Genomic DNA, 15506 nt, shown 5'->3' with positions numbered 1-15506 from the left:
TGTTGAAATACCCCATAACAGCTTTTTATTTTTGAAAGCAAATGGTAGTACGATTAAATTGCCACTGAAGACAGTTACTGTGGATGAGATGGGATTGTGAGTCCTGACAAACAAATAGGGTATTGGTTTGTGGTATTCTTACAGTAATAGTGCCAAAGCTGTTATTGCACATGAACATAATGCACCTTAATTTCAGTGATTTCAGTATAGAAACAGCATTGTTAGTCTAAATCGTCAGAAGATTTAATCTCTGTCTTTCACCTCTCATGTGTTTCAGATATTACTGCACAGAATGAATCTTGTGATATAAGGCAGGACTGGAAGCCGTCATTCCTCAGTAACGAGGAGTTCACTCAGCTAATGCTGGAGGTAAAACCCAGAGCCACGTTTATGTCTTAGTAGAAAAGCTGATTGTTCTGTTTTGACAGACACTGTACTTTGACAGATACAAATACTGATATCCTCAGATTATAAAGGAAAAATCCACCCTAAAACACTCTAACACTGTAAAAAAAACAAACAGCTATTGGTACCTTGCATTCCTGGGTCCCTCAATAGACCAGAATGCAATGCAGCCACAAGACATGTCCCTACTTCGGTAAGGGGAGCGACTGTCACTTTTTCTTGACTGGAAAAAACTCTTGTGCCGCTATCGCCATGACTCTCTGCACCTACACATGTAACCCACAGCTGATTGCAGCACGTTCACGATCCTTCTCTGTGGGTTGTTGAAAGGCATTCTGGGAAATGTAGGAAATCATTAGCTGAAGTAGAAGTAGACAAGGCAGGTGGAGAGAAAGTGGATACAATAAAAAGGTAAATTGGAGCACTTGATCACAGAATAACTCCAGGAATGCGTTGAACTTCACAAATTGATCATATATAACAGTGGAAGAGTATCTGAGGGTGGAATTTTTCATTTAAGCCTTTCTGTTTAATATTTCCAGTACTGTCAATACAACACCTCATAAACCTGCTACAGGTAATAGTTCATAGTGCTAACTTTGTTGTTTTGACAGGCTCTAGATGGATTCCTGGTAGCATTAACTACAGATGGAAACATCATATATGTGTCTGACAGTGTGTCTTCGCTCATTGGCCATTTACCGGTAAGTGAGAGAGCAATGCAAAAAAACAATCCCCTTCATCCAATTTGTAACCCATAGCATTGTTTTGTTGTTGTCCTTTGTAATTATTTTTCGTGAACATTTTGCAATCATGATATACTGTATGATATACATGGAGAAGCGGGGATACATGCTTGTCCTACATTCGTACATTCCCTCGTACATACATAACCACTTATTTTTAGATTGTTGCTGAAGCGAATCTTAATATTGTATTTTTTGGCCTGTCATGATGTTAGCTGATTTGACTCCAACATATTTATCTGTCTGTGTAGTCAGCAGAGTGTAAACTGGCAAGGATTAATGCTTTAATGCTTTGTAACAGCCTTAAAGACAGACTGGTAGTAATGTTAGTCAGTTAGCATTACCCCACATATTGTGTATCCCGATGTGCTGTGTGTCTCTATACAAACGCTCATTTACTCTACTGTTCCACTTCTCATAAGGTGTTCTGAAAATACCATTTTTGACACATGGGTCCTATGTCATTCTTGCCGTGAGAGTTAATACCTCACACTGTTGTTTGCCATTTTTTTTCCATTAATGAACTATTACATAGCTGATTTTTAACTGCCATAGGCTCCCGGTGTGTCTGAAACCACTTTAAATAACCTGAAATTAAAAAATCAAGGTATCTCCAAGTAGCTTGAGAACCTTGTAGAACAGCGGTGAAGAACTGAATAATATCTGAATAATATCTTGGGGAAATGCTTTTGAAGGCGTTACAGATCAGAACTGGTTTCCTTTTGATCTCAGTACACTGCACTCGCTGTAGCATAAAAATATATTGCCTAACTGTACAGTACCACTGACCATTTGGCAGTTACTCTCACTATTTCTACAGCAACATTTGTGCATATGACATGATCCCAAAACACTGACCATCATACATCTCTCCTTTTGCACCAGTCAGATATGGTGGACCAAAATATCTTGAATTTCCTCCCGGAGCGTGAACATGGGGAGGTGTATAAGCTGCTATCATCCCACATGCTGATGAGTGACCCCATTACTGCTGACTTCCTTGACAGTGAGTATCCTCTTGACTTCCTAGTTGCCATACTCTCCTCTGGCCTCTCTGTCTGTCTGTTTCTCCTACTGTACCACCACATTTCTGTTTTATAATGGTGCTTTATATCTGTAGTGGAGCCAAATTTGCATTCAGTCACATCTTATAACAGATAACAGCCCTTTTGCTACATTGTCTCCCATATCAGGAGGCGAGAAGTATGTGGAAAAATAAAGATAATATTTAATCATGTTTCATATATAGCCCAAAATTCTTGTGTAATCAGCTCTATGTCTGCAACCCAAAAACATCAAACATGACTCTTGATATCGATATTGTCAAGGGTTTTTGCATTTGAATGTATGTCTATGAGGATTCAGCTGATACATCACTTGGCTTGACACACTCCTTATATATATAGAGCAGGTTGCCGAATTTGTGTCTCTCAGTTTATTGGATTGCTGTCTGGTGTGTGGCTATGATTAGCCTTTTAGCTAATAATAGTAGCTAGCCTAGTATCATAGTTAAGACTTTTAATCACTGTTATGTTAGCACAGTAATCCAGAGCAACGCAGTATCTGGGGCTCAAGACATTGACCTTAATCCTGTGTTACTATTGGGCTTTTCTGAGAAAGAGAGACGGGGAATAGCGAGCGTCTCAGTCTATGCTTAGAACTCTAAATAGTAAACTGTCACAGAGCCACGTCTGCAGTAATCAGCATCTCTTACTGGCTGCATTTACAGGAGACATTTCAAAAGAGACAATCCCTGCATCCATGTTTCATCTTATCTGTGTAAAAACTACATATCAAAGACATCAAGTGGTGTGCCAAACTACTTGACTAGTCCGCTCCGAACCTTTTGATTTTAGTGTCAGTAGAATAGATAATCACCTAAACACGGCTGCCATCTTGTCATACGTATAAGACACAGAAGTGACACAGAAGTTTTGTTTTTGCTTTCTTGTAAACACTTTAAATACAAAATAAGCCACTACACACTTTTTGTGTGTTGCTGTCCATCTTTAGATTCACACGTCTCAGACTGGTGAAATGCAACAATTTCAAACTTCAAACTTGCCCAATAAATAATTTGTCAATGAGAGTTTCTCCTTCACAGAATTCACCTTGGAGATTGACACAAACTTAAGTATAGCTATTATGCAGTCAAACAGCACACAGAAAATCAGCTTCTGTGACTCACCCATTGGAAATAAGACTATTTGCCATCAACTTTTTACATAACCAATTCTCGCTAATATAAACCCTATCTTTCTTTTTAGGCAATTTCAACACTTGATAGCAAGCCTAATAAAAGAGATATGTCATAGCAGTACAACTGAACTGGTGAAGAACAAAGGAGCCCGCGACCAAAGTTGTTTTGTAGCTTATACCCTATTTTGTACTGACCATACATGGTAGTGGACTGTGGACCTTAATGAGAAATGCAGCATGTAGTGGAACACCAATGTGCAATCTGAAAAGAGTGTGTTGATGGTACATTGACATGCTTTCCCCTCCTTAGCCATTTCCCTGCCAAGTGGTGTTTCACCTGCACACTGCAGACCTCTAACTAGCGTTCTGACACAGTATTAATAATTCAAAGGATTTGTTCAAAACATGTGTCAGTACATTATGTGTTTACATGCTGAAAGGCCTGTTTACCTTGAAAGTAGAACTTCTTTAATTATCTTCATGATAACATGATAAGCAGCCTGTTTGATGGAGGGTTTGTGGTGTTTTTCAGGTGAGGCACATGTAGAGTTTTGCTGTCATCTAGCCAGAGGTAATATTGACCCAAAGGAGCCGCCGATATATGAGTATGTCAAGTTTGTTGGAGATTTCAAGTTTCATAACAATGGTAAGTATTTTTATTTTTTTCCCCTCCTTGTTTACCAGACCTAAAATTGAAAAATGATGTGCAACACTGGTGCAGCTGCTCTATATTTATTTACTTGGCTTTCTTGGAAAGTTATCTTTATACTCAACTACTTAGTTTTCTTTAGTTTGACTGGTCACACTGTTGTACTGGCATTGTTTACATTAACCTTAGCTAGTAAACTGTGCTGTAGTTAAGTTTCACGTAACCTCTAAATTATTAATTAGAACAAATGTATTTTACATATTTTGAAAGGAAATTTGGAATACTGTAAAAACTATATTCATCATCAATAACTATTAAAATCTAGCATTAATTGACTGGAAAATCAGCTATACAAGAAAATGGTTTTCATCTCCTGGTGATGTAGTGTTGACTTTTTCCTCCTAAACCTCTAAAATCGGAGGCTTCCATACATAAGAGTGCAATAATGTCAAAGTCAGATCACTGGAGGCTATAATCATTTTTGAGTACTAGCCTACAATAACCAAATGTATTTCCTTGTTCTTCATGGCTGTAGTACTATTTTGTGGTTGATAAGAGCAAAGCAGACACAACATACAGTGTGATGTAACGTGATAAAACTAAGGCTGATGTAACTTGGATCTTGGGAATGAATTAAATAGGTGTTAATGGTAACTCAGTACCTATATTCATACACATAGTCCTTATAGAGGAATTAGTCATTTGGAGCTATGCATACCTATATTCCCTACTTATTTAAAGTACCTTGTCTTCTGTCTCACAGTGCCTACATCTTGTAACGGGCTTGATTTGGCGTTACCAAGAACCCTGCAGTCATCGCTGGAAGAGCAGGTCTGCCTCATCGCTACTGTACGATTAGTCACTCCACAGTTTCTAAAGGTAAGGCCCAGTTTGCTCTTTGAGTTGTGATTTTGGTTGTTAGCGTGCAATTTCTAGCAGCCTAAAGCTTGTGCCTTTTTATTTTTAGTTTGAACAGTTTAGTAGAACAGCTGGCACTAAACCAATAATCAAAAGCTGCATGGCAGCAAGAAGCTGCGGTCCACAGCATGATAACAAAGATTTACACTCAGTGGCCACTCCTTTAGGTACATGTAACTAATACTGGGTAGGACTGGGTAGGTTTACACCAAATTCTGACCCTGCCATCAGCATGTCACAACAGAAAGAAAGAGGGGTTTAGAAAGAGAAGACATTTTTCCAATCTTCAGTCGTCCAGTTTTGGTGATCACATGCCCACTGTAGCCACATCTTGCTGTTCTTAGCTGACAAGAGTTGAACCCGACAGGCTCCTGCTGCTGTAGCCCATCCACTTCAAGGTTCAACAAGTTGTGTGTTCTGAGATGCCCTTCACAAAAACTGTTGTACTGAGCTTTTATTTGCATACTTGTGGTCCGTCTGTTAGCTTAGATGACTCCTACCATTCTCCTCTGGCCTCTCATCAAGGCATTTTCACCCACAGGATTGCCACTGATTGGATGTTTTTGGTTCGTTGTACCATTCTTGGTCAACTCTAGACACTGTAGTGTGCGAAAATCCCAGGAGGGAAATCCGTTTTGTAGATGGTGGAACCGGCGCGTCTGACACCAACGATCATACTACGTTCCAAGTCGCTTAGATCACGCCTCCTGCTCGTTCTAACGTTGAGGCGAACAGCGACTGAACCTCTTGACCCTGTCTGCATACTTTACACTTAGGCTTTATTTATACGTGACTCACTGTCTGGAGGGGTGAGCTGTTTGCATTAAAGGGGAGGTGTCCCTTAGAAAGTCGCCGCTGAGTGTATATGCAACAAAAGGGCATGCATTACCTCGCAAAATGTAAACAAAAGTTGAAGACACTTATTACTGCTGAAGACAGGCTCAGCATTGTTTTAGTAACTGTGCCTTGTAAGAAAATGTCAGTTTGCTATCCAACAACAGAGTTTTTATTTTACCACTGCCTTTCACAAACATGAAAATGAGATTTTCTGGAGTTGTTGGTAAATATAATACAATAGCACACATTTCCAGTGATGATTGGGTGGAAAATGTGTGTACAATGCAGGTGATGTATTGACTTTTGTTGTGTATTGGAATGTATGATAGTGTAACTAGCATAGCATGTATAGCATGGACAGATTTCATTCAACTGCTGTTTTGCAAGAGAATAGGCATGATGACAAATGGTAGAGACCCATTGACCTATTTCTCAAATTAAGTTCAGGCATGTCCAACAAACACTCGCTAAACTGGATGTCATTCAGGCTTACGGTTCAAAAGACTTTATAAGCACTGCAGGTGGTGGAATCCTATTGTTTTTGTTAGGATTTTTCATCTACTTCTACTTTTTCTGCCTTAAAACGATCTGGAGCTCAGAGACTGTAAGTCCCAGAGCCACCAAATTTGATGGATAGGTGTCAAATCTCCCCACTAATCCAAAAAAAAACCAAATTCCACATATCGGCCAGATGGTGGCCCAATAATAAGCAACTTTATGTTTTAGCCAATAACTCCTGAACCGTAAAACATAGAATCAAAACTTTAGTTCTCAGATTCCTTGGATCAAGACAAACCCATTGCACATACCGTTTTTAATTTCTGCCATAATAGTTTTTCCGCCATTTTTTAATTTAATCATTTTATAATTTTTTTTCACCGTTTCTCCTGCAAAGCTGTTTGGCCGTGATACACAAACAAATTTGATTGCGAAGACACTCAAACAGGAAGTGAGGCATAATTCCTAAATGCTTCATGCTAGAGCAATCAAATTTGCCACCAGATGGTGGCAGTATAACAAGCAACTTTACATAATAGAGTAGAATTTTAATTAGAATTTTAATAGCAGAATTTGAATAGCTACAGCAGTGTTATGTGCCTTGAGGTGGACCCCTGTTAGTAACAAGACTGGAACATCCTTGCTTTGCCATGGAATACTAATAATGACTTTCTAACCATGTGACTTTGTTTCTGACTAGGATTTGTGTAACGTGGAAGATCCTTGTGATGAATTCACATCCAGACACAGCCTTGAATGGAAGTTCCTATTTTTAGATCACAGGTAAAGCATTTTTATGATTCTTTGTCCTATCATTGGGCCATCTAGATTTTGAGCAAGAATTTGTGTTACTATGTTCTGCTGGGAGATTTTTATGGGAAGTAAGTTGGCGCTTATACAGCCCTAATATGTCCCTACATGACTGCATGTAATCTTGGCTCCATTTGCTAGCTGACACTATAGTGACGTTACAGGGTGATGATGACAGTTTCCACTGTGTGGCCTGGTATGCACGTCTAAGTCCCACCCTGGTTAGTGAGAGAGGCTGAAACTGCAAATCAACCAGTGTCAAAAGACCAATCATAACCAGGACAGATGTAGTGCTACCCTCAGTAAGACAATGGGCCAGAGGTGGGCTATCAGTAGACATTGACCAACACCCACCCATCAATAACCTGATTGATCATAGTACAAAGAGCAGCTGCATTCTCAGAAGACTGTTAGATAACTTTGTGCAGTGGTTAAACCATGGGAGGAAATTGTTCGTCCAATCCTCTGCTGAGCTGTAACAAGACTCTCACAGCTCCATGTTGAGCTGCTGTGTGTTGGGTCTCAAGAATAAATATCTCTGAATAAACATCTCCATAATCTCCATAATGTGACCTGTGTGCCACTGAGCTTGACTTATGGGGGCCTGGGCTAAATGGATTTTACACAGCAATCGCTTTTAGAGAATATCAAGTGAGCAAAATTTATGCTACAGCTGTACATGTGGTGTTTTGTAGTCTGTTTCCACAGTTGGAGCGCATGACTAATGTTCTGCTGTTTGCTTCATTTAGTGAGGTGAACTTTCATCTCTTTGTCTCCTTATCAGAAAAAGCATGAGGAAGTTGCACCCCGTTTTATTCTGAAATACAATATATACAGGTGTATTCAGATAATATAGGCCTATGTGTCTGTATGATCCCATTATTCATTGGTTTTCACAGCTTTTCTTTTCCATTTTAAACAATATGTAAGTTTATGTAATATTTCTTACATGCCTATTATCTCTTTTCTTTTCACAGAGCTTCACCAATCATAGGCTATTTGCCCTTTGAGGTTCTTGGAACGTCTGGCTATGATTACTATCATGTGGATGACTTGGAGCTTATAGCACAGTGTCATAAGCAATGTAAGCAACTCTGTCTACCCTCCCCTACCATTTCTTTCTTACTGACACTCCCCTCACCGCCACCGGATCCAGGCATCCATCTCCCAAAAATAGGTCATCTTGCTATAGTTACATGTCTTTTTCCACTTCACCAGTGAACGGAAAAAGTCTGGACCTGTGAGGCATTGTAGAGTTTGTTAACCCTGCCCCAGTGTTTTAGGATGTTGAATCATACGTAGGTGTACAATGTGAACAAGCTCAGTATTACATTTTCTAGCATCTGAACACAGTATTGATGGGTTTTTTCCACTGTTCTCTCCTCAGTAATGCAGTTTGGAAAGGGTAAATCCTGCTACTATCGCTTTCTGACCAAAGGTCAGCAGTGGATTTGGCTGCAGACTCACTACTACATCACTTACCACCAGTGGAACTCCAAACCCGAGTTCATTGTCTGTACTCACACAGTTGTCAGGTAAGCCTATTTTATTCCTGCTTTCCTTCAGGTACTCCAAAGCTTTGTGTGGGTGAGCTTTGAATTTTGGCCCTAGCTTCAGTGAATGTGAAAGAGACCAGGTGTTGCATTGAGAACTCCGGTTACTTCCTTGAAATTAACAACAAAAGAACCGACAGGACAAGTAAAACAGAAACAAATTTCCTTATAGTAAACAGGAGGAAATTTCCTTATGGTAAACAACAGGTTTTACACTGTCAGGATCACAAATCAAAACATGTTTTTCTGGCCTGCTGTACATCCACTTATTGTTTTGGTGGTACGGCGCCAGTGTCAGCTTACTTTTACCTCTACGCCTTCCATTGTTCATCCAAGTCTCAGTGTAACTGGTGGGAAACCAGTTGGACTGGGATCACCTGCCTATCATAGTAACCCTGCTTGTGTTAGCTTTATCTTAAGTTCTGGCCCTGTTCATCTCAGCTCAAACAAGTACACTCCTAACTTTGCAAGAGATGTAAAATGTTAAGAGACGTTAAAATAATTGCTTACCTTACATTCCCCAAGCTATTATCTGAAAGTATTCCAATAAGCAATTCCCATCAGTGTTTAAATGCGTCTCCTGCAAAATGCTGTTGTTCCACCATTTTGCCACACATCACCTGGCCTTTCCCCCTTCGCATAAAATAGACAGGGTCAGAAATTGATTCATGTATATTAAAGTCTGTTAAAATTGGAATGGACTGAGAAACGGCTGTTGTAAAGTAAAGAGTGTAATTGGTCCAGCTGATTTTTGATCCAAAGGAGAAGTAATTCTTGGGACTGGGGTTGTCTGCAATGACTTAAGACGTACCCAAGACAAGTGGCATTTCTTCAGATGTGCCAGCTTTATCTACAGTTACTCTTTCTACCTCTGCTGTACAGTTACGCTGAAGTGCGAGCTGAGAGGAGGAGAGCGTTTGGCCTCGAGGAGATGTCGCCACCTGAGATAGCCACCTCCTCCATAAAGGTAAGTGTCAAGTGTTGTAGAATAGACGTGAAGTATACGAGGACAGTATTTCTGTATTATATATTTCAAATCTATTACCCAGGCCTTCTGTGTTGAACATTCCTCTGTGCCGCAGGCTCAGGAGCTGTACTTGGACATCTGTTCCACCCTGGACCCTCCGCGGGACAGAAACAGCGGTGCACGTTCTGTATCCTCCCACAGTTCCCGGAAGTCCTCCCACACAGCCATGTCAGACTCTGCATGTGAGTCATCCTCTGCTCCCTAAAGTGCTAACTCAATCAACACCGGGTCAATATGTACAGAAATCCTACTGCTGCATGGTCAGAGGAACTGTTTTGCCATTTATTTTTTGCAGAAAAAGAAGGATTTTTTTTTTTATTAATGTTGTTGGCATATAAGAAGTGGTGAACTTGATTCCCTGCAGATTCCTTTAGGTTACACTCCTAAGTTCGGGTTCAAAAGTAATGGAGACAGTAACTAGCGCTTGTTCGTTTAACAATAAAATACTTGGAGAAAATCCTACAATTGAATATTTTTCCTGGAATCTGAAAAAACAAACCAAGTCCAGGAGCTCATTACCTCTTTGTAAACAGACCCACAACTTTTGTAAGTACGCAGACCCGCAGCTCACTGGCCTACTGAATACAACAAGTCTATAAAACACCCACCTTCCTATACGTGGGTGAAGATGCATCTATGATGGAAGGTTTCCAAGGCTTACAGTAGCTTGCCCTGTTTATTTGAGCATCTTCTGGGAGCTCCAATCTCTCTGACTTTAGCTGCTCTGACACCCACCGTCTATGGTGCTAAGCACTTGACTCACTGCCATTGGCGTATTTATGTACAATATTACACAGTGGCAATGGATACTTTTTACTGACTGTGGGCTTGCATATGCTTCTCAGATTCATTATAAGCTGCTGTTCAGAAAATTAGGAAGTAAACAGAGCAGCGGTCTATAGGGCCAAATGACCAAAATGTAACTTGATGCAGGAAATGGCAGAGTGGGCTGGACTTAACCCCTGCCACCACACACACATACACACACACTGACATTTGTTTTATGAAAAGACATATATTCATAACAAGAATTGTTATCTATGTGTCTAAGAGACACTTAACGATGGAAAAAGCATCCACTGAATGCATTACAGTTTGTAGCAGTGTCAAGGGCTAGTGAATCAGCATGTTATACAACCAGCACAGAAATGCATTTCATTACAGTTTTTTCTGCCTTTATCTCAGAAAAGCCCTAGTTAATTTTCTCCTACCTACGAAGAAATGTATGGGTATTATCATTCCTCGCTCTTTTAAGTAGAGGAAACTATGCATATTTTGTGAAAGTTAGGGAAGTTTAAGCTATGAGTTCATTCTGTCAAAAGAAAGAAAAACGGTGAGCTTTTTGCTCTCAACGCATTCATTTATGCCACAGATCAGCTAATTCTTTAAACCAGACGATTGACCGAACAAGTGGTGGGACATAAAAGAAACTCTTAATTGGAGTCAGTTGTTTGATTGATGATTCATACAGCATTTAAAAGCCCCGGCATAAGACTATTGTGTGAACTCAAAGAGAGAGTATACCTCCACCTTGGGATATCCAAATTATAATTGTTGCCATTATAGTCATCAACTATCAATCGACTAAGAAAAACAGCACAAATAATGAGACTAAACAGACAGAATACCCCTACCAACATTTTTAGAAGTGATCTCTCTTTCCTCCAGCAGCTAACTCCTACACAGAGGCTTGCACACCATCGTGGCAGTCTGCATCCATCGGGACAGAGAAGACTGCTACCAGACTCCAACCAAGTAGTTCAAAGGTCAGTGAGTTCACCCAACGTTTATGTGTACCTGCCAGTCTCTGGAAGATAAAGTAGTCACTGGAAAAATATTGCACAAAGTAGACAAAATATCATGTGAAGGGATTGTGCTAAACTGTAACTTTCTGTTGTTTTCCCCCTGTAGACTTTGGTACAAAGACAAAATTCCTTTGACCTCCTTCCCCAACTGAGCCTCCCCCTTTCTCCTACCTGCAGCAAGCACTCCGTAATGGTTGGTGTTTAGACTTCCTCTCCTGCCTGTTGCCTTCCTCTCCTCTGTTTGTCTACAATATCACATTATTATGACAGTTGCCTATGTGTTTGTTTACTTCCTCTGTCATTTGTGTACAATGCCTCCAGGCCCAGTTGTAGGATTGCTTTGTGAAAAGTGCAAAAGATGGAAATCAGTATTGAGATTACATTGGAAATGGATTTTTGTGGCTTTGAACATATTGCTAAAAGAAATCAATTCATATCACTGAGGAGATTGGTGTGCTGGTCCTGTCGCTACCCTACTAATACACAGTTTAATACTTCATGCTTACACATTAAGATCTGCTCACCTACCATGTTCAACTTGTTCAGAAAAACCTCAACTAAAGTGCACAACAATACTCCCAGGCTGTGGTAATGTATGTTGTGTGGATCTTGTGTTTCCAGCAGCAGCAGCAGCAGACGCAGCAGCAGCAGACGCAGCAGCAGACGCAGCAGCAGCAGACGCAGCAGCAGCAGCAACAGCAGCAACAGCAGCAGACGCAGCAGCAGCAGCAGTCCATGTATCAGCTGCAGCAGCCCCAGCTAGGTGTAATGAATCAGTTGAAGGAGCAGCTGGAGGAAAGGACGCGGATCCTGCAAGCTGACATTAAGACGCAACAGCAGGAGCTGCACGACATTAAGGAGAAGCTACAACTAGCTAATCTCCAGGTAATACTCCCACTACATACCTTGCAAAAAACATTGAAGGTGAGAGATACTGTAGGTCATTTAAGCATTCCTCAACAGAATGACAGAAGTGTCACACAGTCTCAAGTAAATTTTAAATGAGCAGCACTCCCAAATTACATAAGATTTAAAGTATATCACAATGCACTTCAATCTTTTTGTTTGGAAAAGGAAAAAGGTAGTAAGTGCATGCAAGTCTCGTCTCCTGCTTTGGGGAAAACATTGACTTTCATTGACAATACATTCCCATAGGCTTTCATGTAAACAGATAATTATTAAGAATATATTTTGTTTACATCTCAGCTGTTGAAGTAAGAGAACAGAACATTGCTTTACCCCTCCCAGATGGAGGAATGGCCCCACCAAGAGGCCAGAAACATCAATTTCAGCCAACTACACTTAACCAAGTTACTCAATAGACATGATTAGACGTGATAGTAGCTAGTATTAGAGGGAGGTACCACAGATTAGTATTAGTATTATACGCTAATTTGCATCTTAGTTAGAAAATTGTTTTTTGGTTGAGATTTTGTTTCTGTTAAATAACTCTAAACTCTAACTCTTAAATATTTGGTAATTTACAGAGGCATTTGTCCTTTTTAATCTTTTTGCTTAGTTATGGTAAATAACGTATGATGGAAAACTGTATTCCACATTTTTTGCTATATAATATCCCATGAAATTAATAATATCATAAAAAGCTTCTGCAAATTAACAATTATAATGTGTTAGCAGTTTATGAAATTTGGTGCATATAAATAGTTTAGAGGGGATATATAATTTGGAGGAAGCTGTTGGAGTTTTCTTGCTTCCTAAACATGCACTGTCAAGGTGATACTGCTAGCACCTTGGGGAGCCAGTGTGAAGTCAGCCACACCCATAGTGCAGCTCTTTGTACATCAAGGGAGGCCCCACCCTTCCTTGGGACATATTCATGTCACATACAGTTATTCCCCTTTGTTTAATTCTGCAATAACCAAGCCCTCCCAAGGGGATTGGAGGGGCGCAGTATTCTTATGGCAAAGAGAGGTTGTTGTCCCTTTGTTTACTGTCATTGCCTGCTGGGTGTGAAGGCAACATGAGACGAGCCGTGATTCATAACACCAACACTCTTTAGTATGCAGCAGATAACCAATTAGCAAGTTACGAGTTGTACCTTCTGAACTGACTGAAAGGGAAGCTTTTTGCCTGTGGTACCTGTGGTCGTAAATATAAATGGAGTAACAGAAATGCTAATATCATTTTAAAACAGTAGACAGATGTACTGGAAGAAGCTATCAAATGTTCACTTGCTGCAAAATGAGGGAGGTCAGCAGAACTCTTTCTCATGCCTTCCTTGTTAAACGGAGAGCTTATAGGCAGTTTTCTACAAGATATGCAGAGTAACATTTGAGCCATATTTTTTCTTTTTTTAAAATAACAGGAATTATCAAGGAAAAACATTGTCTGACCTTTTCTCCATCCAGTCAGACAGAAGTCATGGTTTAGCAAGTTGAACATGAAAATTTTAGGTTTCACTATTTTCTTAATGTTGAAAATAATTTCATAGCAAGTGCAGGTTAAATCCATGCTGTGTGTTTGTGTGTGTGTGTGTGTGTGTGTGGTGTAGATGTTGTTACAGCAGCCTATCCACAATGACTTTGGGCAGGTGCAGCAGCCCCAGCAGCCCCAGCAGCCCCAGCAGCCCCAGCAGCCCAGCAGCAGGGCCCGGGCAGGCCGGCCCAGCAGAGCCAGTCAGGAGTGATCCGCCAGCTGTCGGGCCACCCCAAACCCCCGGCCTGCGGAGCCCACAACTCATCTCCTCACTCTCTGATGAGAGAGCACAGCTCGCCCTCTCCCCAGGTACACCACCACTGTGTTTTTGGAGCGGTGGAGTGTGAACAATCTGAACTCGTTACCAAGTCTGGAAAACTGGAACTTGACATCTAGGAGACAGATTGCTGAACCACCTTTCTCAGCTTGTGACATGTTGCCTTTTGACACAAGCTGAGAAAATGAGTTTTTGTTTATGAACATGAATCAATGTATAACATCGCTCAAGTATGACAGACAAAGCTAATTAGCAAGTAGTAATCCACAGTCTTTTGAAAATCTATCGCCAAATGTTAAGAGGAAAACAATATTGGACATCAATATTGGAGCAAATTTCCTTCAGTCATTAGCAGCTAACCACTCAGTACCTTCAGTACCCACAATATACAGGTTGCATGACTCATTGATTGATTGATTGATTTTATTTGACAGTTTCATTTTGAAAAACACCGGCTCTGCCAGGGCATTGAGTGCATACATAAAAGGAAAAAGTCAGGATAACACAATAAAGCCCAGAGGCTTATTTCTATTGTGGTCCCTTTGGGGATGGGGGGGGTGTAGGGAGGGGTCAGCACGGCAGATCTGACATGGCAAGAATGACACAAAACATTAATCAAAACAATAATACAATACACTCAGCAGGTTATTCACAGTATTAACAACATCAATCGCTACCTCAGTGCTTCTCGCCACTCTGTTAATAAAACTAATTAAAAACTCTGTACATCAGAGATAAATACATCAGTATATCAACATTACAACACAGCCCCTGGATGAAATAATACCCAGCAACTGAAAGGGAGACAGTGTTTGGACTGAGCTCTAAATATGATAGAAAATTTGTTGAATAAATATAATATAAATATTTCAACAGCTGACAGCTTGGGATTCAGTTTCATATGGGTCTTATTTGTTTGCCCTGGAGCAAAAAGGTACTCAAACCTGAAAGCATGTTCAAAATCTATATTTTTAATCATTTGCCCAGGCTTGAGTGGTGTTTACTTTGCTCTTTCATCATGCTCACACCTTGGCCTGCTAGCTCCCCTCTACCTCCTAAAATCTTTAAACACACAGCTATGGTCTGTGCCTTTTGTGCTGATTTCATATACATTTTCGTGTAGGTAGGATGAAGGGAAATTGATTTTTATGCAGTTTTGCCTAGAGCAGCTTCACAACTCCGAGGGAAATTATTTCAATTTTAGTTGTTGTTAAAGGTTACCCTGTTTTTAAGAAGATAAACTAAATACACCAGGCATGCATGCTACCTTGCATCTTATTTTCCTGATGTAAGGAATACTTGAAATCTACAACAATGAGGTCTACTTTGTCACAAAATGTACTTAC

General features: G+C 40.3%; 1 protein-coding gene across 1 annotated transcript in view; it reads left to right on the top strand.

Moving 5' to 3' along the window:
* npas2 (neuronal PAS domain protein 2) overlaps positions 1-15506 on the top strand; it is a 33753-nt gene that overhangs the window by 13875 nt on the left and 4372 nt on the right. Inside the window, 15 exon segments of the mRNA XM_078286495.1 lie at positions 278-369; positions 1020-1109; positions 2037-2157; positions 3883-3996; positions 4763-4878; positions 6953-7035; positions 8040-8146; positions 8450-8597; positions 9498-9582; positions 9698-9824; positions 11311-11408; positions 11554-11640; positions 12126-12332; positions 13960-14040; positions 14043-14192. Coding sequence (XP_078142621.1) covers positions 278-369; positions 1020-1109; positions 2037-2157; positions 3883-3996; positions 4763-4878; positions 6953-7035; positions 8040-8146; positions 8450-8597; positions 9498-9582; positions 9698-9824; positions 11311-11408; positions 11554-11640; positions 12126-12332; positions 13960-14040; positions 14043-14192 — 1706 coding nt within the window.

The sequence above is a fragment of the Centroberyx gerrardi genome, chromosome 11, assembly GCF_048128805.1.
Source record: "Centroberyx gerrardi isolate f3 chromosome 11, fCenGer3.hap1.cur.20231027, whole genome shotgun sequence".
In the NCBI taxonomy this organism is placed as follows: Eukaryota; Metazoa; Chordata; class Actinopteri; order Beryciformes; family Berycidae; genus Centroberyx; species Centroberyx gerrardi.
Note: the sequence above shows the minus strand (reverse complement) of the source record. Positions and strands in the feature narration are given on the sequence as shown.